Raw genomic sequence first — 24,732 nt, 5'->3', positions numbered from 1 at the left:
TTGCATAAGGGAGCTCAAGTAGGAACCCAAGAAAGTTGCAGCAGTCCTCGGTCATGTTTTTTTTTTTAAATGCCTATCCAGAAATTCTCATTAAATACAGGGAGACCAATGCTCAGCTTAACCAGAAATCCCTCTTATCTTCCTGTGCAGACAACTAGGCTCCTAAAGGAGATCCCAGAGGGCTCAGAAACACTTCACCCTCCTGAATCATCCTGCTCTTGCTAAGCAGGGACCTTATTTCTCAGCCTCAAAGATGAGGTTTACCCCACACGTGCCCTTCTTCCCCTGCTGCCACTTGCCCATCATCAGCACCACATCCTTGCATGGCCAGATACATGCAGGATTCACCCTGACAAGGCATGAGAGCTGTAGCTGGAGGACCAGAGAGCTCATGGCAGGATTCAAAGCCAGCAGCAAGACAGAGGACAGGAGCTGCAGCACCTTGCACATGCAGCGGTGAGAGCTCCCAGCTTCTGCTGCCCTCTAAACTCAACAGGAGGGCACGTTATTGCTTCATGCAGAGAAAAGATGCTGATTAGCTGTTGTCTATGGCACCCTACCTCTCATCAGAAGAAAAATACCATCTGGCATGCCACCCCTGGAGGGCTGCCAACCTTTGCAGTAAAATACAAATGCAAGAGAAGGTCAAGAGAAAGGAAGGGGAGCAAAACAGTCAGAAAGATTAATCCCTGCCAGGTGGTGTCAGTCCAGAGCTTGGAGTACAAAACTGGATAGATGAGCAAGCAGAGTTTAAGTAGGAGAAAGAACAAGAAGCAGAAGTGAAACAATTCTCTGCAGGAAAGTCATGGATGAGCTGAAGAGATATCAGATCTGAGCTGCAAACCAAGCCCAAGTAGGATTTACTGCACCTAAACCTCTCTCTGATGGGTGGTTGCCCAAGTTGAATTTGCATCACTGGGCTTCAACTGCCTGAAGACAGAGAGCACAGACCCCAAAACTGGTAGTGGGAAAAAGGAGTTTAAGAGAAGGGAGCCCAGTTGGTGACACCAGGTCAGAGGAGCAGTGATGAGAGAATCACAGAATCAACTGGGTTGGAAAAGACCTCAGATCACCCAGTCCAACCCCTGGTCCAACTCTAGTCTGTTTACTAGATCATGGCACTAAGTGCCATGTCCAATCTCAGTTTCAAACCCTCCAGGGCCGGTGAGTCCAGCACCTCCCTGGGCAGCCATTCCAATCCTGACCACTCTCTCTGCAAAGAATTGCTTTCTCATCTCCAGCCTCAGTTTCCCCTGGCAGAGTTGAAGCCCATGGCCCCTTGTCCTATTGCTGATGCCTGGGAGAAGAGCCCAATCCCCACCTGGCTAGAACTGCCCTTCAGGTAGTTCTAGAGAGTGCTGAGCTCAGCTCTAAGCCTCCTCTTCTCCAAACTAAACAAGCCCAGCTCCCTCAGCTTAGCAGGCAGCATTGAGTTGGGAGACAGTCTCAAAGGGATGCATCCATTGCCTCTCCCAGTGTCACACAGGGAGTGTAAATAGGGCATCACTTGTCCTGGCAATGTTTCTGTACCCATCTCACACGGGACATCATTCTGCATTGCATGCAGTGAGGATTTCAGCAGTCTGAGCATGTCCCCACGAGTGTCACCTGGTAGAGGGGCTCTGCAGTCAATGCACACGTCAGCAGTTACAGGTGCAGAGCTGGACTCTACTGCTCCCTCTCCAAGGGAAAACACCATCCCTCCCACCACAGCCACTTGAATTTCAAACATCCTCCATTGACACTGGTCACTTCTTGCTTCCTGTGCCTCCTGGAAGGGGACAGGTCAATCAATTTTATTAACAAAAACATGCACATAGCTGTGTGCCAGAGAGACAAATTAGGGAGCTCAGTGTCAAGGCAAGCGTGCCACTCCACATGAAACTGCCCTTTTCTTAGCCTTGGGATCAGCGGTACCTTCTGACTCCAGGCGGTCCAGCCCATAGGTCACAGCCGTACTGATCCTCCTGACGGATGGAAGAGCTGTCCTCCTGACAGAAGGTGCCATTGGTGCTGGAGTTACCAGGACCACAGTTCTGCTGGATGGCTCCTCTGTCTGTCCAGACTGGGTAGCAGACAACTCACCAGCAACTGGAACAGCCTCCTCACTGGTGACCAGGACATCTGTTTGATCTACAGAAGACAGAAAGCAGCAGTTTGGCACAATATAAAACCCCCACCATTTAAGAACAAACTCCTCAATGAAAACTTCACTCAGAGTAGAAGTTAAACTCTTGCCTCTTTCAAGATGTGCAAGTGACTCCGTTCTAATGAAAGCTTCTCCTCCAGGAGAACCAGCACAGGAGGTTCCCCTTAAGGAGAACTCAGCCAGGTTTTACTTCCACTGCTTTGAGGTCTGCTAGTCACCACCCCATAGCACTGAGACCCTGGTTGAGATCTGAACTGAGCAAGAAATCTAATTGTTTATTACACAGATAAAAATTAGTTGAATTTATAATTAAATCCCAGAAGCTAATTAGATGAAACCACCAGAAGAGCCTTTTCTCCCCTACAAAGGGACTTTAAGAGATACAATGCAAATAGTTTTTCTTCTTATGCTGCCCTGCAATATAAACGCTATCAGAAAAGCTGCTCAGCAGCAGTTTCATCACAGTGACACCTTCTACTATAGAAACACACAAGCGCAATGTCAGCTTTGTGCTAAGGAAACCCTTGATATACTCCCATCAAGAAGACAGGCTCCTAAACGTACCTGCCAAGGTGACATGAAGCCAGCGGGCAGCAACTAGATGAACATGACTGCTGTATGAGCTACATCAACCCAATATGAACTCACCGTCCCTCAATGGAAGGTTCCACACCCAAAGGCTCACTGGACTCTTGCAAGAGGGTGTCTACCCCCCCACCACTGCTCCCACCTTACCCTGATGAAATATTTTCATCCTTCACACTGATTATCAGGAATCTGTGACCACCTTTGGCTCCAGAAGTAAAAGCTCTCCCTCCATAAAGAGAAACTGGGCTAAATGCCTAAGGCCAAAAGTCAGCTTGCTAGCAAGGATAGATGTGGAGGTTTTGTGGTGATTTTTAATCTCTACTCCATTGTTATTTTGGGAAAAACAAACACTCTGCCATATTTTAACGTGGTGGATCTGGTAGCACAGGCAGAAAGCAGTGGCAGCCTGTACTAGGCTAGAATAATAAGTCACTTAGAATATGAATGCTGTATGTTGAGACCTCAGTGTCCAAGCATTGATTTTTGGTTTCAGATGTACCATCTCATGTGGAAATAAGTCTCCAGTCCTTGAAGCAGAACCTTACCTTCTAATTCTGGAGCATTTGCTGCAGAGGAAGTACCAGTTGCCACCAACATCTGGGTGGCACTAGGAACAGTTGGCATCTGGGTGTCCTCCCCACTGTCCTCCTGGGGGATGCTTGTGGCTCCTGTCCCCTGGGTAGCACCAGGCACCAGTGTCACCACTGACAAAGCAGCATCGAGCTCCTGGGCAGCTGTTGTCACCTCCCAAGTGACACCTGCAGCAAGAACGTGTGTCAGTACCAACTCACAGCAACAGGACATTGAAGGAATACAACTCCGTGCATCAGCGTTTCCAGAGCCACAGCGCACACAGCTGGTCCAGCAGAAAGATGTGGCAATATTCATAACAAATTAAAACAGCAGAATTAGTCCTCATTTTCTCAGTTGCCCCTTGGGGACATGTGCACCCACTGGGGAGCAACACCAAGTGAGTACAGCCCTGCAGAACCATGGTGTGAGATACGATTTGAACACGTGAGGCTACCAGGGCAATGCTTTCAGTGAGCAGCTCTCATGGCTTTGAGACTTCAGCTTTGTAGAAGGGTTTATTTTTGTTGTGCAAGTCTTATTGATAGTGTTGTTTCCCCAACATCTGGGAAACAGCAAAGAGGGAACCTGCTGACAAGTCAAGTGCTTATAAATTAATCAGTCAGGTTTCAGCACCAGCATGCAATTAGCTTTCATTTTACAGCAAAAGCTAGATCCTTCAGAGGCAGTGAGGAGTTAGAGAAAAGACTAAAGGTGCCCAGCAATTAAAATCAAGTCCTAAACCTCATGTTCCTCAGCCTAAGAATGTATCATTGCCCAAGACCCGACCAGACTCCCTTTAGCATTTCCCCTACATTTTAAACACTGAGTAGAAACATTGTCATTGGGCTGAAGATGTCACCTCCACAGGTAAGTACAGCACAGGGTGACACTGTCAGCTATCTGGGAGGAAGGTTTGTCTGCTGGTAACAGGGTTGGCACCAACACTGGGCAGTCAGAGCCTGACCATGGCTTCTCTGCAGTGGGGGACAACACCGGGAGCTTCTGTCACAGAGCTCTGGACAGATCTCTTGATCCGAGCATCCTTATAAATCACAAAAGACACCAGTTACCCACAGCCCACCAGTACAGCTCAGTTATTACTGGATTTAGGAAGCATTTACAGTCACCCATTGTCCCTGCATCTTCCACACTGACTGCAAGTGTCCACAGCTAGTAATTGAGAGATAAATGATCCTAGATGCTAATTAATTTGCCCACCCCAGAATTATCCCCCCGTTCCATTTTGCAGGGCTTCCAAGTGAGCTTGTGCAAAGACCACCTTTGGGTCCTTGCACTTGCCATCTCAAAGAGTCACTTGTAGCCATGTCCTCCTTGAAACCAAGCACTTAATCAGTTGGTCAGAGACTGGGCTCCCTCCCTTGTCACAGGAGGGTCACACCAGAGGCAAATTCACATCTCTGGTTGAGGTGAGATTCCTACAACCAGACTACATCTGTCCCTCTCAACTGCTGCATGAGCACCAAAGCTGAATCCCCTGCTTTGGTAGGACACTGCACACATAGAACATCACTAAGTTTTGTCAGAGACTTGGGGCTAGCTGATGAAAAGACTCCAGTTCACCACAGACACCCCCATACCCAAGCACCCCATTCACCCCCAGGTTTTGCCAACACAGCCTTTCCAGTCTCAGTCCTCCTGTTTGCTATTGCAGCCACTATCTCTCAGCTTGAAGAGCAGAAGGTGCAGCTCACCACAGTTGCCTCACATAACATCCAGGACAGGGTACCCAGACTGCGCCTACCTGTACACAGGGACATTGTGTATAGGAACAGCCAAGGCTGGGCACTGCTTTATGGATATGAATTAACTGTTTAGGCTGTTACCTCTGCACAAAGGTCCACAGCCTCTCCTGGGAGGGCAAAGGGGTGTCCCACCTTTGCTGCAAGCATCAAGATCACACCTTTCTCCACTTTATCCCCCTGAATGTAAGCACAGGTTCCAAAAGCATCCCTCCTAAACCTACACTTGTGTAGGCAACAGGCAAGTTTTACCTTTCCATGAGCTTTCCAGAGTAGGAGAGAAATCAGACTGTGTATCTGTCACCACAGCAGCCTCCGGCTGGGACAGCAGGATGCTTTTCCCCTCCTCTGCTGTGACTGTGTTTATGTTTTCCAGCGAGTTGAGATGAGCCGCATGCACACCCGTCAGGTTTGCAGTGTGGAGAGCATCACTGCTGCCTGTGGAAGCTGCCGACACCTCCTCCCCTCGCACCAGCTCTGTGCAGTTGGTCTCCTCAGCAAGCTCGGGAGTTGGTGGAGGAGACACTGGGGACGGCAGCACTCCTGGTGCATCCTCTTCCTCCCCCACACCTCCCTGCAGGGTCTGGGATGGTTCTGTTGCTCCCTGGTTCCCTGTTACCTCCTCATGAGATGTGACTTGACTTACGTCCCTTAGTTTTGTGTCATCCCAGTCAGTTGGCACCATGTCCGTAGGGTGGATGGTGACAGTGCCAGCTGTGACAGGCAGATCTTGTTCGACACCCGTCCCAGCTTCCAGGTGGAGGGAGGCCTCGGTTGTCGTGAAGGGACGTGTCACAGCCATGGACACCCGTACAGCCAGGGACTTCAGAGGGCTCCCTGTGTGAGCTCTGGGTGTTCCCACCTCAGAGGTCACACTGGGAGCCGGGGTAGTTGGGATGACGTGGTGGTCACTTACTGTTTCCCAGCTGGGAGAACTGGGGAGCAGCGTGGGCCGGGGTGCAGCTGAGGGGAGCGAGCTGGTCTCTGCCTCCTCCTCAGCTGGCCCAGAAAGGGGGTTTGCTGAGAGGCCAGCAGAGCTGGGCTCAACTTCACCACCACCCCCCATGGTGGTCTCACCAGTGGGGCCACTGACAGACTCATCCTGGACAGAAGGAGTCAGCGTGGTCACAGCTGTGGTCAGCATGGCCTTGAATGCAGCATCCTCATCCAGCTCTGATTGTGTGGGATCAAACTCCTCTCCACCTGTGGCAGCCACAGCAGAGGTGTGAGCACCCAGGCTCTGGCTGCTTGGGATGATGTGGCTTGGGCTTACAGGCAGCATTTCTCCTTCTGCAGTGAAAGCTTCAGTGAAGGGCATCTCAGAGGGCTTTGCTGACACTCCACATGGCTCTTCAGATGCAGTCTGCTCAGAAGGGGCCAGGTTATTTTGCAAGCTCAGCATGCTTGTTCTTTCATCTTCTAGCCCGTTCCCTGCCCAGGGCCCATGCTGGACCTTTGTCATGTCCCTCTCCTCCAGCAGCTGAGATGCCAGGCATGGTGGGCTGGAGGACAAGAGCAGGATGCTGCAGGCGACCACACAGATGTTAAATCCTGTTGACCTACTCATAGCGGAGAAGAGACGAGCCCAGAAGCCTGCAAGGCTGTCAAGTCCAGAGTATAAGACCTAGGAAGGGAAAAAGGAACCAGGTTACACATAATCAACCACCCATTGACCCAGGGCCTTAAATAACTGAGTGACAAGTTCCATGCATGCTGGTCTATGGCAATTTCTGAGTAGACCCTATATACACAACCCAAGCAACAGAGACCTCCTATTTGACTGTTCCTAACCTACCCAATGTGAAGTCTCATGCCAGATCAACCCAAACCTTGACCTGAAGCTCAAGACAGACCATGCCAAGCTCTCATCCCAGTGGCAGAGTGCTACAGTCTACCCAGTAGGCATCAGACTTGCAAGGATCTGAGGAGGATCAGCCTGTTGGTCCTTTACAAAGTCCAGGACTCATGCTTGTCAGGGCCACACTGAAGTCTCAGGCCTTTTACGGCAAGTCCTGTTCTGTGCATTGACACAGAAGGAAACCAAGGAACTTGCACAGAGAACAAGGTGAGTCTATAGGGCACAACATAAGACCAGAGCCAAAACAGAAGGCTTGAGGGCTGCATTAGTATCGCACACCTGTATGGGCTCCTTGGCCCACCAGAGAAAAGCTACAGCCCAGACAGCAGCACTGCTGCATTAGCACAGGTTTTATGCTGCACTGCACCACAGAGGCACTTCCAGAAAGTTTCACGTGGATAATCACTGTGTTCCCAGAGTTTCCACGGGTGCTGAACCGGTAGCCCAGCAGCGATCCAGCCAGCTGACAGCCTGCTCTTGGCAGGCTCCGCTGCCTCCGGTGACACGGCTCAGGCTCCCAGACAGACAAAACACCTCACAGCAGCAGGAGCTGCTCCCAACCACCCCCCTTGGGCAGGTGCCCCAGTCCTGGGCTTGCTGCAGCACCACTCAGCAGCAAAGAACATCTCACCCACTTGCTACATGCAGGACAGCTGGGCACACCAGGCTCATGCACATAGAGCCCTCCATCACACAGCCAGCCTGGTAAGTTCCCCTTCCCAGTTTTGGGGGACAGTTTGCCAGTAGCATGGTCAAGCCCTACCACAAGAAGCCTCCAACCATCACCAGCTTCACCTGCTTTGGTTGGCATGTTCTCAGTGCCAGTGAACCACTCTTATTAATATCCATTATCCCTCTGCAGCTCAAAGGTAAGGAAGAAGATCGGTTGTGAGACCACCTCTTAGTCTCTGTGGTAAGAGAAGCAATGGTTACCCTTCGCAGTCTTGCTCATGGGCACCAGGATGAGTCCCCCAGCTTGCTAGACTCCTCATTCTCCCATGTAGGTAATTATTATTTGCATTTGTACACACACAATGCAACAAGCTGCCTACTGGTTTGTTACACGTGGGTGTACCACTTCTCCATGTCTGCTCATGCACCCATGTGCAAGAGGTAACCACTATCATGGAGAGAAGCATCTTCATAACACCACATTTGTGCTAGTCCATCTAATTCAAAGGCTCTGTGTTCTGCTGTTCACATACATTTGTCTCCTCCTCAACAGCATTAATGTGTCCAGTCAGCTGAACACAACCAAGACACCAGAAAGCTGGTTTGGTCACACCAATATAATGTGTATTTCCATCATAAAACAAGCCTCTTACTGCACACAAGAGAGAAAGACTTCTCCAGCTGGAGACCCTTATGATCTGCAGGGCTGTCTGCGGCACACAAGACAACCTCAACATTACCAGCTCAGAAAAACACAGCTCAGAGCCAGCTCCATTAGCTGGTTGGCCCTTCGGGGTGCATCCAGTCATATTTTCCACTCCACCTGCAGCCCTGGTGCTCAGCACTTTGAGCTGCTGGAATAATTCCCCATCACAGGCCACACACGTGCACCAGGTGCTCGGGGACAAACAGAAGCCACCGAGAAGCTGTTCACCAGCAAACACACCTTCCACTTTATCTTCAGTATCTCCTTTCTCTGAAGGATGAGTGGCTACTCATCCATCTCCTCTACCCTCCCTCCCACAAACAGCTGAAACCTGACAATATTCAGCTACTCTTACAGGCTAATTCTTTATGCTCTTCTGTAATTAAAAAGCACTAAGAGTATATTATGTGAGTTAAATTGACAGTGCCCAATGACATGCATCTGCCTTGCCATGCTGATGAGTATAAATTACATTCACCTCACACTCCTTTAGCAAGCACCAGTTCAGATCAGACATATTGATAACACCAAAATATAAGTTTGGCTCCAAATATCGTTTGTCTAGAAGTCTCTTTAAGCTACATAAGTAATATTAGCAGTAGTTAAACCTAAACAAAACCCCAGCCATGCTTGAAAGCCAGCCATAGCATCTCTTGCAGTCATATACATCATGCATATGTATATACTTTTGTAGGTTAGCAGAAATATCAAAATGTTCATCTGTCTTCCCAACAAGCTTATTCCATCCTTCCCAGGAGTCAAGAGTGGCAGGCTATAAGAGGCAAAGCTGCTCCCTGAAAGACTGGCTTTGAGAGATCCATTAATTAAAACAAACCAAGGAAAAAAGAGCACTAAGAGCCTTTCCTCCCTCTGGCTATTAGACCATGTGGACAGTCAGTACAAGCCTGATACAAGAGTATCCAGAGTATTTTAGGCAGCCTCATGCTGTTTCCCCTGGTCTGAACAGCACTGGGGACTGTACTTTTACATTTGTAAATGGCAAAAATAGTGTTTGAGAGTTATTTGCTCAGAAAACGCCCAACAACTAGATCTAGACTGGCCTAGACCTCTACATTCAATAAAAGCTCAGGACAGTAGCACTGAGCTTGCTGCAGGATCGTGGCACAAGTTCGCACTTCAAAGAAGATTAGTCAGAGCTTAAGACCTACTCAGCTTTAGGAAGAGACTGGATTAGACTGTATAAACAGCAGTGACCTGGCTATCTTCTTAAGCAGAGTTTGACACCTTGCTGTAGCACTCCCACTTGGTGCAAAGTGCTCCAAGTTCGAGTGGGTAGCTGGCTGCCAAGTAGTTTGTTACTCCAGCTGCACTGGGTTATACGTTTATCCTCCCATCTGGCTGGTTTTATGGTCAGTCTGCTCTACAGCCTCAGCCAAGCAATAAAACTAAGCCCTTCCTCTGTGGTAAGCTTAAGCTTTTTCCTTACTAGCCTGAAGCTGTAGAATAACTCAGTATTTTGTGCTGCAGGAACTCCTTGTTCCCAGATTTCACCTGGCATTCTGAGCCAAAGCCCTGGACAACATCTGCCAAGGGCCAACCAGGCTCTCAGCAGAACACTAATCCTTGTTTTAAATAGGAGGCACACACAGAGGGCGAGAGACAACCCAACTGCTTCCCCTGCACACAATAACAAAGCCCAAGAGATGCAGTTCCCCTGGCCACAAACCGGCACAACTGCAGACAGCCAGGGAGCTTTATCTTCATCATGGACCAAAATAAGTGTCCTTTAAACACCTGGTAGGCTGGAAAGCAGCACAGAGGGCTGCTAGGCTAAAAACAAGGTGCCAAAAGTGAGCATCTCCAGGAGCTGCCCATAAGAATGAGAATTACCTACTGCTGTGGGCAAGTTGCCAAGCTGAGGGATAATAAATATAAATTAATCAGCTGCTAAAGCAGTCTGCAAGGCTCAGTTGGATCCTCTTGAACCAGGCTGCTTCCTTGCTCCATACAATTAGCACTAGCAATAACTATCAGACCCTCTGAGTCAGAGACACCAATTTGAAGTCGGTTCCATGGGAGTCTGATGAAACAAACCGCAGAAAGAACCTCAAAAGGAACCTCATCTTGCCATGGCCACTCCAACAGGGGAGGTTTGAATGTGGACAAGCACAGAGCAGACCAGTTTCTCCCACTCAATAGCTGTTCCTTACACAGAAACAGGATAACCCCCCCCCCACCCCAGTTGCATGCAGCTTCTCCCCAGGATGGCTCTTTAGAGTTTCACCCAGCCAGTTTATTTAGAGAAAACTCCTAAGGAAACACTCTGCTGTTATTTTCTGCCTTTGGCAACTTCTGGCTGTGCTTTTCCTGAATTGTTGAAACAGCAAGGGGGAAAAAAGCACTGAGCTTTTAACTCACTTGAATTAATAACCCCGTTCTAACAATCCCTCTCCCAACAGAGAGGACACTTCTACACTGAAGCTGAAGTGGCTGCATGCATCATATGGCACAGAGCACAGGAGATTAACAGGTCGGCTTCAGACAAATCACTGTCGAGCCTTTGCAGAACACAGCTTTTCACACCTCCAAGTACAAGCTTGATTATGGCAGCTTTGACCGGGTGAATAGTCCTGGATGCGCTCAGCTCCACAATTCATCTGCAGATGGATCCAGGCAGTGGACAAAAATCACTGCAAGTCTTTTAATGTGAAGGTTTAGCCAAAACATACAAGTCAAAGAGCAGCCAGCAATCAATGTGTGTTACCAGAGTGCTAATGTGCGCTATCCAAGCCTTATTAGTCCTGCTGAATACAAAAGTCAGCAGATAATACACTGCACATCTCCTACTTTGGCACACAAGCTGAGAAAAATGCCTTCATTTCACCTTACATTCTGCCCTTGCCCAGTTCAATCAAGGGAATTTTAGAGCCGATGAACAGACCTCAGCCAGTTAAACCACAGTGAAATCCCAAGCGACACAACTGCACACTGGCCACCAACACAGCCCAAGTCAGACAAGCTAAACTCTGCAGACACCACCAGGCGTCAGAGGGGCACATCCTCCCCATCTTTGAGGGCAGATCCTTACAAGCAAACAAATTAGATATTAATATTCTGTAAGGCCAGCTTCCTACCAGTCCTAGCAAGGCACCTTAATACATAATACATCACCTCTGCTTCCAGCATTGGTGTTCCAGCAGTAGTTCTTTAAGAAGCGAGAGACATGACATGTTTTAGGCATTATTCCCCCAGCCACTAAGCGATCACTTGCTTTGTTCAGAACAGCACAGACCACCTATGGAAATCCCTACTCGGATTTGCAAGTAAAAGCCGTGTAGTTCTGCATGGCTTTCTGACCCCGTGCCAGGTCCCCTGCACCGCACAAGTCAGAGTCTACCAAATTCCTAAGGGATTAAAAAGATTGAGAGGAACGGGGTGGGGGGTTAAGAATGAGGCCAAAGGGTGCAGCAATTTTCAAACAGCAGAAGGATGGAAATGCTGCTCTCCAGACCAGCTGGGAGCAGAGGGGTAGCATTCAGATTCCCATCAGCAAGAAGCGCTCCAAAATTTCGGTGCCTCACCTAACGCAGACAGCAACACCGCACAGCACATCTGGAGGAGCATAAGTCTCTGCAGATGAAGATTTACAATCTTATTAAATACACCTTGCCAGGCCCTTTTAGCTTGGGTAGAACCTGCTTGTTGGCCAGGGAATAGACTCAGGGCTGGCTCAAGGCTTGGTTACACCCAGTACACCTGCTTGCGGGGCACAGAGCCATCCTCTTTAGTCATATTTCCAGGTGAGCTTAAAGACCCAGAAGTGCATCTTTTCCCTGCAGCCGCCCAACGCGCCAAGGGATCAAGTGCAACCAGCCACCCGGGCATCCCTCCAGCCCAAACCCGCTGCAGGACGGAGGAACAGCAGAGATCACCCCCTAACACGCTCCAGAAGAAGAAACCCCCGCTTCGGGATTTCCCAAAGGGGCACATGCGGACCGCCATCCCCGCAGGACGGCACCCACCCCCCTCCCCATCCCCCGGGGCTGCGAGGACCAGCCCGCTCGCCGGGAACAAAGAGCCGCGCCGAGGATGCGCTGCCCTGCGGGCATCGCTGCCGCCCAAAACACAACCGACAAAAGGACTAAACACGGGGGGAAAACAGCTTCGGGACGAGAGCAGTGGTCGTGGGTGACCCCCCCGGCTCCTCCCCGGCCTCACCTGCCTCCCGCCGCCTCCGCCCGGTTCCGCGGCGACGCGCCGCGCTCGCCCCCGGCGCCCCACGGGCGGAGCGGAGCGGGGCCGCCCCCGGTGGGGCGGTGTCGGGGGTTTGGCCGCTCCGCTCCGCCCGGGCGCCGGTTCCCGCCTCCCCTCGGTGGGTTTTGTGCTCCAGCCCCAGCCGCATCGCTTGGCACAGCGCGCCCGCAGCCGCTTTTTGCCGCGGAGTGTCCCAACATGAAAAACAAAGAAGTTGCAGCACCCGAGGCTGAGCCTCAGCCCGCGCACCCAGCTCTGCCCCACAAGCCGGGCTCAGGGTCTAACCCGAGGCTCCCTCTTTGCTTACAAGAAAATACAAAAGCAAGGCCTACAGCATTGTTAGTGGTTTTCCAGCTATTACACATTCTCCTCCAGTATTTTCAGCTGTAGAGGTCACCTTCCTCTAATACTCGCCCTGCAAAGGAGGATGACTTCTTAAAGAGCATCCCACACATGCATTGAAAGAGCTTCCTTTTTGTTGTTGTTGCTTTGTTTTAAGCACCTGTTTGGCCAGAGAGAAAGAACAATAAACAAGTTTTACTCCTGGTCTCCTCCTCCCACCTGCGTGGATTTTTTTCCACCAGGAATCCTGCAGTTAGTCTAACAATAAAAAACATTTACACCATCAGGTTCTGTAGTGCACTTCACCTCATCAAGCGGCTCAAAAGACCATACCTTGCCTTCAGAAAACCAGGAGAAGACACCAGCTTGGTTTCCTCTGGCTTCAGCCTGGAGTCAAAGGCACCATAAAGTCCCAGCTGTGCACACACAGGGTTTTATACCTGGTCTCGGGCAACGAGTTGCTCAGAGCGGAGCTGCAGCAGGTGCAAAGCGTTTGTGCAGGCAGGGACAGGTGAGAAGAGCCCAAAACTAATGAACATTCAAAGGAGGAGATGGATGGGGTGGGGAGATCTGATGGGGGGTTGCTAGGAGGGAACAAGGGGAGGATGTAGGAGAGACAAAATCTTGACTTTGTGAATGTCCTCTACCACGTGGGCCACATCAGAGAATATCTCTTTACCTCTAGCTATAATAATTCATAAAATTAGGTTTGCTTGTTTTTTCATTCATGTAACAGAATAAGATTTTAACCTGCTTTTAGCTGTCAAACACTGGGCTCTCTAGAAAAACAATGTCCATTTGATAGGACAAGCGGTGATGGTTTTAAACTAAAGATTCAGGCTGGACATGAGGAAGGAATTGTTGTCCCTGAGGGTGGTGAGAGCCTGGCCCAGGTTGGCCAGAGAGGTGGTGGCTGAACCATCCCTGGAGACATCCCAGGCCAGGCTGGACGGGGCTCTGAGCAACCTGAGCTGGTGAAGATGTCCCTGCTCATGGCAGGGGGGGCACTGGGGAGCTGGGAAGGTCCCTTCAACCCAAACCATTTGATAATTCTATGAACATAACTTATTGAGGAAAACCGAGATATTCCTCATCAATAAATTGTTCTTTTTTTCCCCTTTGTTATGCTCCCGGAAAAAAATGTTTATACTAGTGGCTTGTTCCCTCTGCTAAACTTACCTCAGTGTTTCACCTATCTAATTTCAGAGAAACTGAGTGTTTGCTACTGGATTTCAACCAAACTGGAACCAACCCAATTCATTTTGGTAGCATTCTGCATCCAATATTCAAACTTTTAAAAGCCAGATTTGTTGTAGGTCAAGGCAATTTCTTTCGGAGTAATATTGCTAACCTCTGCATAAATTGAAAATAAAGTGTAAAAATGCCTGTATCAGCAATAAAGCCCATCATTGGCAAAAGGCATCAGAAAGAGCTTCGGAGTTAGGCTTGCTGGAGCAAACGGTCAGACAAAATGATGTGAATAGCCCCATCTGGCTTTGCATCTATGAGTTGTAAAATCTGGGGAATTATTCATAAATCAATGTGTCTGGTGTTGCTGCTTCTTTCTAAAAAAAAAAAATATATATATATATATATAAATATAAATATGTGAAACAAAGGATGTTTACTCTCTCCTCTAAGGGACACAGAGCAGAGGGGAAAGGAAAAGGTAAGAGCTGCATTTTTGTGGCCATTTGAAACACCATTAACCCCCAGCTTAGGCACCCAAACCTCTCTGCAGGTTCATCCACTGAATTCTTTCCAACAAACCACAATCAATGAGGGCTTATTTTCCAACGCAGTGCTGCACACATTGTGGCGGGTCAGGCATTGATTCCCAAGCTGCTCAGCCATCCGTGTGCGGGGACATGGGCAGGAAAACAGGGACCCCCCTGCTAGAAATTAGAGCCCTCGGTGACGAGTCCACCAGGCTCAGCATTAGTAGCTACAAAATCCGCCCCTTCCAGTTGACCTGGGATTCAGAATGAGGGCTATTGATTTCAACCTCTTTTCTATCCAACCTTTAAAATGATCAGGATGTGTATTTAAAATGTAAAGCGTGTGTAAGTGATGCTCTGCTCTTCTCTAAGAGGTGCAGAGCACTTAATAGATTGGAGAGGTTTTCGCTTCCCCCTTGTCATTGACTGACTCTGAACCCAGATGGGCCCTTGTGTACTCTCAAGGTTAAAGATTTCACTGGTAATCACGGTAACCAAAATAGACAGTTATCTGTGTTTTCTTCCGTATCTGAAATTGCAAATTCCCCATACGCTGCAAGTTTCTCTACCCCGCATCCCCTGCCAAAATCACGGGCTTTTGCATTATCGACAACAAAAAACCTGCAGAGTGAAAGAAGGAGGCTTGATGGAAGAGGCAGAAATCCGAAATCACTTGAGAGCATTGCTTTGTTTTTCATTTCTATGCTTTATTAATTGGAAATACTAATTTTTAACTGGGCTCAGTATCCTGCAGAGCGTATCTATAACCAAGTAAAACGGGCCCCACTTCCACAGCAAGTTAAGAAACACCCATTCCTCTCCCTTCTTGTCAGTGCTCTGGTTCGAGACATTGCAGTGCGACCCTCTGCTGGCCCCGTCCTTCAAGGAATGCCCTCAGGTGAAATTCGGAGCTTAAATTCTGATGTAAGCTGGTTTATTCTTCCATGCGGGTAGCGTAGGTGATAAAAAGACCACGGGACTCATGTCCCATTCCTGCCTCTGACTTGTTAGATGATTTTCCAAACCAAACGGCGCTGCTCTCCGCATTCATCTCCCCTGCCATAAAATGGAAATAACGATACCTAACTTTTGTCACACTCCCTTGTATGATCTGTGTATTATTATAGCAGCAAACTCTGCTTTATAAATTAATAACATAATGCAATACAGTGCATTTCTTTAAAAGGTAGTATTCCTGTTGCAGCTTATTGCGCAAACTAAAAAGTCCTAATTAAGAGACCGAGTCACTTAAAAATATTCATGAAAACACATTTTGTATGTATAAAATGAACTAAAAAATCATTGTCCTGATATCAGAATACTGCATTTTATGGTGCTACTCCTGGCATCTGTGATGAGATGGTATCAGCTCTCCTAAGTATGTCAGGACATGCCACAGAAGGTAAAGGCAATTTTAAAATAGCTAACATTAATTTTGCTCCTGAATGACTTTCCCAGATTGGATATTTGGGACATCCAGCACATAAATCAGTGCACATCTCCATCTGTATTTGTGCTTTACAATTCACCTTTACAACAGCTGGTAGCACTTGTTTGAAGGGGACCTGTTCTTCCCATTAAACAGCAGTCATTGGAATGGAGGAGCAATGAGTCTAATTTAGGGAAAGTGAGAACAGCATCCCCTCTTACAGAGGGGAAAATACATTTAGAACAAGTCCACTTTGAAAAAGATACCAGGAAGTTTATGGCCAATTAATTATATCAAATGTAATAATGCAACAGATGACCAGGTTCCTTTTTCCTCTAACTGCAAACATGATAAATGCCATCTGCAGTCAAAACAAAATCACAGGATGACAGAATCCCAGAATGTCAGGGATCGGAAGGGACCTGGAAAGCTCATCCAGTGCAATCCCCCCATGGAGCAGGAACACCCAGATGAGGTTACACAGGAAGGTGTCCAGGCGGGTTGGAATGTCTGCACAGAAGGAGACTCCACAACCCCCCTGGGCAGCCTGGGCCAGGCTCTGACACCCTCACCGGGAAGAAGTTTCTTCTCAAATCTAAGTGGAACCTCTTGTGTTCCAGTTTGTACCCATTACCCCTTATCCTATCATTGGTTGTCACTAAGAAGAGCCTGGCTCCATCCTCCTGACACTCCCCCTTTCCATATTGATCCCCAGGAATGAGTCCCCCCTCAGTCTCCTCTTGTCCAGCTCCAGAGCCCCAGCTCCCTCAGCCTTTCCTCACACGGGAGATGCTCCACTCCCTTCAGCATCTTGGTGGCTGCGCTGGACTCTCTCCAGCAGTTCCCTGTCCTGCTGGAACTGAGGGGCCACAACTGGACACAATATTCCAGGTGTGGTCTCCCCAGGGCAGAGCAGAGGGGCAGGAGAACCTCTCTGACCTACTGACCACCCCCTTCTAACCCACCCCAGGTACCATTGGCTTCCTGGCCACAAGGGCCCAGTGCTGACTCATGGTCACCCTGCTGTCCCCAGGACCCCCAGGTCCCTTTCCCCTACACTGCTCTCTAATAGGTCATTCCCCAACCTATACTGGAACCTGGGGTTGTTCCTGCCCAGATTCAAGACTCTACACTTTCCCTTATTACATTTCATTAAATTTTTCCCTGCACAACCCTCCAGCCTGTCCAGGTCTCTGGATGGCAGCACAGCCTTCTGGCGTGTCGTCTTAACAGAATCAAGCTGGGTTCCTTTCTTTTGCCACGTTCCTCACTGCTGGCACGAACAGCAAAACTCTGCAAGGCCAAGAGATGCCAGGGCAGCCCCTCTGCTGGCTGCGATTGAGGGAAATCAGCCCTACAAGGAGATGCAGGACCCAGCTTCTGCTTGCCCAGCCCTCGCGCTTCTGCAGCACTCACAGAGCAGGAGAGCCGTAAGAACTTATTCTTGTCACCGCAGTCAGCAGATGTGACTCGGAGACGCGCAACGACCAGATCTGCTGAGTAGGAAAGTGCCATTTTTACACCGCCGCTTTTCAGAGGAGAAACCAGGCTTGTGCTGGCTGCTCCAAGGTCGCAGGGATCGGCTGTGCCCATGCTGGGAACACAGCCCGGGAGGACCAGCGGGACCTGGACAGGCTGGAGAGTTGGGCGGGGAATAACCTGATGAAATTTAACAAGGGAAAGTGTGGAGTCCTGCATCTGGGCAGGAACAACCCCAGGTTCCAGCATAGGTTGGGAAATTACATATTAGAGAGCAGTGTAGGGGAAAGGGACCTGGGGGTCCTGGGGACAGCAGGGTGACCATGAGCCAGCACCGAGCCCTTGTGGCCAGGAAGCCAATGGCATCCTGGGGTGTATTAGAAGGGGGGTGGTCAGTAGATCGAGAGAGGTTCTCCTTCCCTCTACTCCGCCCTGGTGAGACCACACCTGGAATATTGTGTCCAGTTGTGGCCCCTCAGTTCCAGCAGGACAGGGAACTGCTGCAGAGAGTCCAGCGTAGGGCAACAAAGATGATTAAGGGAGTGGAGCATCTCCCTTATGAAGAAAGGCTGAGGGAGCTGGGGCTCTTTAGTTTGGAGAAGAGGAGACTGAGGGGGGACCTCATTAATGTTTATAAATATATAAAGGGTAAGTGCCATGAGGATGGAGCCAGGCTCTTCTTGGTGGCAAACAATGATAGGACAAGGGGTAATGGGATCAAGCTGGAACACAAGAGGTTCCGCTTAAATTTGAGAAAAAACTTGTTCCTGGTGAGGGTGGCAGAGCCTGGCCCAGGCTGCCCAGGGGGTTGTGGAGTCTCCTTCTCTGCAGACATTCCAACCCGCCTGGACATGTTCCTGTGCGACCTCACCTGGATGTTCCTGCTCCAGCAGGGGGATTGGACTAGATGATCTTTTGAGGTCCCTTCCAATCCCGAACATTCTGTGATTCTGTGATTCTGTGACCAGCATTCACCTCCACGGCTGCATCACAGCATCCTTTAGCAAAATCAACACAGGTAACATCAATGGACACCACCTATTGCAATTTTCCCAGAAATAAAGTGCTGAGGAAGCCATCCCTATGCATATTGGAACCTCAGCTAAAATGTGAGCCACCTGTCAATTCCCTGTAGCGCTCGGATATTTTTTCCCCCCGTCCTACATACTCTGCTACAAAATTAGGCTGACAATAAAAGACGCGCTTGACACGCCACCCCAAAGCAAGCTAAGCCTAAGCACTGTTCTGGCATTAAACCCTCTGCTTCTCCATCATCTTAAATACTTGTTCAGATAATACCTTTTGAATACCCTTTGAAAACTTGAGCTTTCTTTTGCTTCTCAAAATGTGGAAGTTAAACCGAACCCCTGAATCCACAGGTTTTAAATAAATGCAGTTTCATGCCGAAACGCCACCACTCACTAAACTAACACCGCGGGGCTGAAAGTCCCCAACCACGGGGACAAACGGGGTCTTTGCCGTGGGTGACCCACTGCATCAAGACACCTGGTGGGAGGTGAATTATGTTTTAGCATGAAACAGTGATGCTCCCCATCCAGACACCACCAGTGTTTTCATTATTCCCCTTTTGGGGGATTTTTAGGGCAGCACAAACAACTTTTGGGGGTGGTTATGAGCAGAGAAATACACATTTTTGCGTTGGAAATATTCAGACCAATTAAGCTGAAATCCTACAGCAGGACCCAGGTTAAGAAGAACCCCCAGCAGCAGACAACAGGTTTTCTTGCTCTTTCTCCTTTCAGAGCACTGATAAGTGGATGCCCTTGAACCCCTGTGCTGGAAAAAGGTGAGGAAACACTCTGTGAGCAACAGAAGCTACAAGAGGCCTCTGAGAAATTGCTCTTTTATTACATCTAAAGCTGGGCCTAAGCACACAACTACCTGATTTTGTGAGAAAACCGCGGTGCGTGCCTCAGTTAGCCTGTATATAGGGATTATAGAGGCTTAAAATCGAGTCCACAGACAAAGCCACCCAATGTGGGGACACCAAAGAGTGTTTATTTTATGACCAAGAAAAAATAAGAATGCCTTGCTGTTGAAATCTGCATAGGGTTGAGCTGAAATCCGCGTCTCCGCGGGGTTCCAGGGAGGCATTTCGGCATTAAAGGGAACAGAATAATACGAGCTGGGCGCGATGCGGCCCCGCCGGAGCCGCTCGGGCTTGCAGTGTTGATGCTGCAGGACACATTCTTTTATGTTTGCAATGTTTGCAAGTGCACTGCGGGGATTAATTCAACTGAGAGCTGCCAGATTGCAGCACTTGTACGGAAAAAGTCGTTTTCTTGATGAAAAATGTTCCCTTTTAACCCTCCGGGTAGTTCTGTAGCTGCCACCTCGAGGTACCAGCGTCGCTTCCACCGCTGCTCGGTGACAATAACGCGTCTGCAGGAGATTTGAAAAGGGTTTTTGCTGCCAGTGGCTTGAATACCAACAGAGTCTTGAAAGAAAAGAAAGGAAAAAAAGGAAAGGGCTGCATTAGCCAAAATCAACTGTTCTATACATTTGAAACAAATCGAAGAGTTTTCACTGGTTTCAATGGGCTGCTCTTCATTCTTCGTATTTTTTACAGTTATGCAACCTCTTCTTCGCTTGGCAGAGGACACCACTGCTCCCAAGAGTTACAGGAACCAGCTGCATTTGGGGAATAACTGTTTTCTTGTATAGGGAGACTCTGCTTTTTATTCCCCTCCACCTTCTGCTTACTAGCTGGCTTAATTGTCCCGCCATCTCCTTACACTGTGAATAATTCTCTTCATTTATATTGTTATTTTGAATGTATTTATAGCCGGATTCTTACGGGTTAGCATCACCATCTGTTTCTTCAACAGTTACATATTCGGGGGAGCGCGAGCGCTTTGCACATTATGCAAGTGGCTTCCTTGATTAAACCCGCACGGCGTGGATGGATTTTGTTACGAAACCCTGGCACATCTCTAAGTCTCTGGCTTCTGTTATCAATAACTGCTCGGCTCTGGAAAGACCATCCATTAAATTAAGGCACTTTTAAGCTGCAGCTTGCATTTCAGAACTCATGTTAACTGTGATTGATTAATCTAATTTAAGAAAAGATTTCCGATGGACTATAAAGACGCTGATGTGATTAGCAGCAAACTCTTTCCCAACCAAGCAATAATACATTTAGGAGGAAGCAATGGGCTGTGTATTTCAAGGAGAGCCTGTGATTTTTTAAAAATATATCTCTGTAATTATTTTTACATGAAACGCTGCATTTAAACGTAGCATTGTAAACATGTCATTATGGCACAGTAAGGTACCATATACAGGTGGACCAGCTGAACCTTAGAAATGTCCAGTGTTGGGGAATCAACACTTCCCTGGAGACATTATTCCAATTGCTAATTGTTGTCATTGTGAAAAATTCTCCTCTTGTGTCCAATCGGAATTTCCCCAGGAGAACCTGGGAAATTCTGGGATTGGTTCCTTGACAGAAAGCCCAAATAAAGTTTCTTGAATAGAACTTTTCATATGATTTAAAGTTCAGCTGCATTTCCGTATTCTGGAAGGCCACAAAATACTAACCATTAAAAAAAATAGTTTTAAAAAACATTAAAAATATCAAACCGCACAAAATCATACGGCAATTCGAACCCTGTGTCAGAGTGTTTAATTGCTACAGGGTTTTGTTTGTTTATCTTTTCATGTGTCAGCATCCTCTGCTGCTGCCTTGGCAATGATTCCTCCTACTCCAGAACGCACTGGAGATGGGTCGTATGAAGAGGTGTGGGATGGCATCTGAGGGACAGAGATGAGATGTCACAGCTTTACGAGGGATACAAGGGCTTTGTGAGGAGTCTCCCACAAGATTTTCACTGCAGAGTTCACCTTCTTCACACCTTTGTTGCATTCCCTCTGCACTGCCTGTATTCCTCACATTTGCTCCAGATCATAGAATTGTTTTGGTCCACTTTAAGATCATCAAATCCAACCATTTACCTGGCACTGCCAAGTCCACCACTAAACCATGTCCCTGAGAACCTCATGTCTGTCTGTCCAGCCCTCCAGGGCTGGTGACTCCAGCACTGCCCTGGGCAGCCTGTTCCAATGCCCCACAGCCCTTTGGGGAAGAAATTGTTCCCACATCCAACCTCAACCTCCCCTGGCGCAACTTGAGGCCGTTTCCTCTGCTCCTGGCGCTTGTTCCTGGGGAGCAGAGCCCGACCCCCCTGGCTCCAAGCTCCTTTCAGGCAGTTCAGAGATCAGAAGGTCTCCACTCAGCTCCTGTTCTCCAGCTGAACCCCCAGGTCCCTCAGCCGCTCCATCACACTTGTGCTCCAGCCCCTCACCAGCTCCGTTCCCTTCTCTCAACTCGCTCCAGCACCTCAAGGGTTTCCTTGGTGTGAGGGGCCCAAAACTGGCCCCAGGATTTGAGGTTTGGCCTCCCCAGCGCCCAGCACAGTGGCACAATCGCTTCCCTGGTCCTGCTGGCCACACTATTCCTGATACAAGCCGGGATGCTGGTGGCGTTTTTGGCCACCTGGGCACACGCTGGCCCACGTTCAGCTGGTCCTTGACCAACACCCCCATGTCCAGACAGCTTCCCAGACACTCTTCCCCAAGCCTGTAGCGCTGCCTGGGGTTGTTGTGACCCAAGTGCAGGAGCTGGCACTTGGCCTTGTTGAATCTCATAAAATTGGCCTCAGCCCAACAATCCAGCTGGTCCAGATCCCCCTGTAGAGCCTTCCTACCAAGAAAATACCGAGCCTTTCCAGGATGCCCCATCTCCTCCAGCACCTTCAGCCTCCACTCCTGCTCTGCACACACATGAACCTTCTTCTCCTCTTCTTCTCTCTTCTCTTCTCTTCTCTTCTCTTCTCTTCTCTTCTCTTCTCTTCTCTTCTCTTCTCTTCTCTTCTCTTCTCTTCTCTTCTCTTCTCTTCTCTTCTCTTCTCTTCTTTCTCTTTTCTCATTCTCTCTCCTCTCCTTATTCTCTCTCGATGCCACTTTGTGACCCAGGTGACTTTAGGGACAGCAGAAGGGGATAAGACGACAAGGCCATGACAGGAGCAGAAGAGAGAAGGGTTCTGCAGAGCTGCTAGTCCAACAACGGGCTAGTGCAGAGGTTTGCTCAGGCGACAGAGCAGATGGCAGCAGCAACAGCTTTCGGTGTCTCACCTCGCTCCCACTCGCCGTCCCACTCTCCCGCACGCCTCCACCTTCACAGATCCGAAATAGAAAGTGTGGATGTGGGACAAACAGCACTGCCACCACCTACGCGAAAAGTACAGCGTCTAAAACTGCCAGCAGCGGCTCACAGCTCGGGGAGCAGGGGTTCTGTGGCCACAGAGCTCACCTGGGTGACAACAGCCGACCTTGAAACCTTCTTGCTTCATCAGAGGCGCTTCAGGCTCTTTGGTTTGCCTGTCTGGCAACGAGCAAATGTCCAGACCCAGCTCAGCAGCTAATAGCTTTTTTAATATTTATTTTGCTTCCTGAAGAAGAAATGGGTCCCGCACACTGAGCTGATATAAATACCCTGTGACAGATCTTTTGGGGACGTGATCAGGGCCAGAGTTACAGTGCTGGGCACACATAAAAATTCCTCAAGAGCAGCTGATTGTACAGGCATGGTTATCACAGGGAAAGGGCGAGGGAAAGCCCGGTGGGGGTTTGTGGGAGGGGGGGAAGCATTAGAAATCTCTTATTAGAAATCTCTTTCTCAAGTGACCCCGAATTTTCACTTCCAGTAGCCAACATCTCTCATAAACTCCACCAGCATCACCAACAATACTCATCAGAACACCTTTTATTGCTTGAGCCCTTCCTATTAATAGAGTCCAGCTGTTATTATTAACAGCAGATAACTAATCACACATTTCACTCATGCACACATGCTCTCATAGTCTTTGGTGCGTACTTTTCCTCTCTTCCGTGTGTTTTTGGATAACTGTCTCTCCATCCACACCCAGATCCACCTGTAGAACCCATTCCCACAAAGTCACACTCAGGGGCTGCCAAGATGTGGCAGATACAGACCAGAAATACCAAGACCAAAACACCATCTAAGGAAGGCTGCATATTTCAGACACCTCGAATAACTTGTAAACAAGTGGTGACTGACCTCACCTGTAGCGAGCTGACATTTAGCTATAACACAGAGATGAAGATTATTTAGAAAAACTTAACATTTCCTAACTTTGACGGGGTTAAAGCCTCAACACTGGGCCAAAGTCTTTCATTGCAGTATGTGGGAACATACACACAGACAAACGCAGCTTTTCCTTTGCTCCAAAACTGAGTTAGGATCTTGGTTTTGACAGCCTCTTATTTCTTGAGGGTTTGAAATAACACAGCATTACCGCAAACCTTGCAAAATGCGTCTTGTGGCGCAGCTCCATGACTATGAAAGTCCAAACAGCAACATATTTCCCCTTTCAAAATAGAGGCAGACCAAAGCAAACCCCAGCTGTATTGGCACAACAATACACTCTCACTAAAATGGCTAAAACTGAATCAATTAATATTACATTTTCGGCGCTCACATCAACTTGGAGCTCAAGTGTGATGGAGCGGCTGAGGGATCTGGGGGGGTTCAGCTGGAGAACAGGAGCTGAGGGGAGACCTTCTGATCTCTGAACTGCCTGAAAGGAGCTTGGAGCCAGGGGGGTCGGGCTCTGCTCCCCAGGAACAAGCGCCAGGAGCAGAGGAAACGGCCTCAAGTTGCGCCAGGGGAGGTTGAGGTTGGATGTGGGAACAATTTCTTCCCCAAAGGGCTGTGGGGCATTGGAACAGGCTGCCCAGGGCAGTGCTGGAGTCACCAGCCCTGGAGGGTTGGACAGACAGACATGAGGTTCTCAGGACATGGGGCAGTGCTGGGGTGGGTTATGGTTGGACTCCATGATCCTGAGAGTCTCTTCCAACTGAAACGATTCTATGATTCCACCCCACCAGCTGACCCCACCACAGCTCACCTTCTACCACCTGTTTACCAGGCACAGGTGACCCGCTCTTCAAAACAACATGTTACCATGGTGGGGTTTATTATTCCTGTCCTCCGTCTATGATCACACTCCTGTCTTCACTCCTCTTGGAGCCGTGATGGGGCTTTTCTTGCTCCTGGGGACATTTTATTTCTGTTTGAGAGGAAGGACACTGCACCCTGTGGGTAGTGACACATTCTTATTAAAGGTCTCTCGCACTAAATTTGGCGGTAGCAGAGCAGACACCGCAGGGCCGGGGGGTTGAGCTCTGGAGGCCGCAAGAG

General features: G+C 48.9%; 1 protein-coding gene across 7 annotated transcripts in view; it reads right to left on the bottom strand.

The window, feature by feature from the left end:
* Nucleotides 1–24,551, bottom strand: part of ARMH4 (armadillo like helical domain containing 4) — a 90,313-nt gene extending 65,762 nt beyond the window's left edge. For 2 of the 7 annotated variants that reach the window (XM_065063076.1, XM_065063080.1), the window contains exons 1-4: nucleotides 12,486–12,616; nucleotides 5,323–6,694; nucleotides 3,283–3,495; nucleotides 1,918–2,133 (exon numbers count right to left, since the gene is read on the bottom strand). In XM_065063076.1, coding sequence (XP_064919148.1) covers nucleotides 1,918–2,133; nucleotides 3,283–3,495; nucleotides 5,323–6,637 — 1,744 coding nt within the window. In that variant the 5' untranslated portion in view covers nucleotides 6,638–6,694; nucleotides 12,486–12,616. Of the gene's footprint in view, nucleotides 1–1,917; nucleotides 2,134–3,282; nucleotides 3,496–5,322; nucleotides 6,695–11,438; nucleotides 11,572–11,848; nucleotides 11,893–12,485; nucleotides 12,617–13,196; nucleotides 13,302–24,439 lie in introns of those variants that run through there. The other 5 variants (XM_065063078.1, XM_021289948.2, XM_065063079.1 and 2 more) reach the window with 5 other exon arrangements.
* Between the last annotated feature and the right edge of the window lie 181 nt (nucleotides 24,552–24,732).

The sequence above is a fragment of the Columba livia genome, chromosome 5, assembly GCF_036013475.1.
Source record: "Columba livia isolate bColLiv1 breed racing homer chromosome 5, bColLiv1.pat.W.v2, whole genome shotgun sequence".
Lineage (NCBI taxonomy): Eukaryota > Metazoa > Chordata > Aves > Columbiformes > Columbidae > Columba > Columba livia.
The sequence above is the reverse complement of the archived record's forward strand: the minus strand, read 5'-3'. Positions and strand labels throughout refer to the sequence as shown.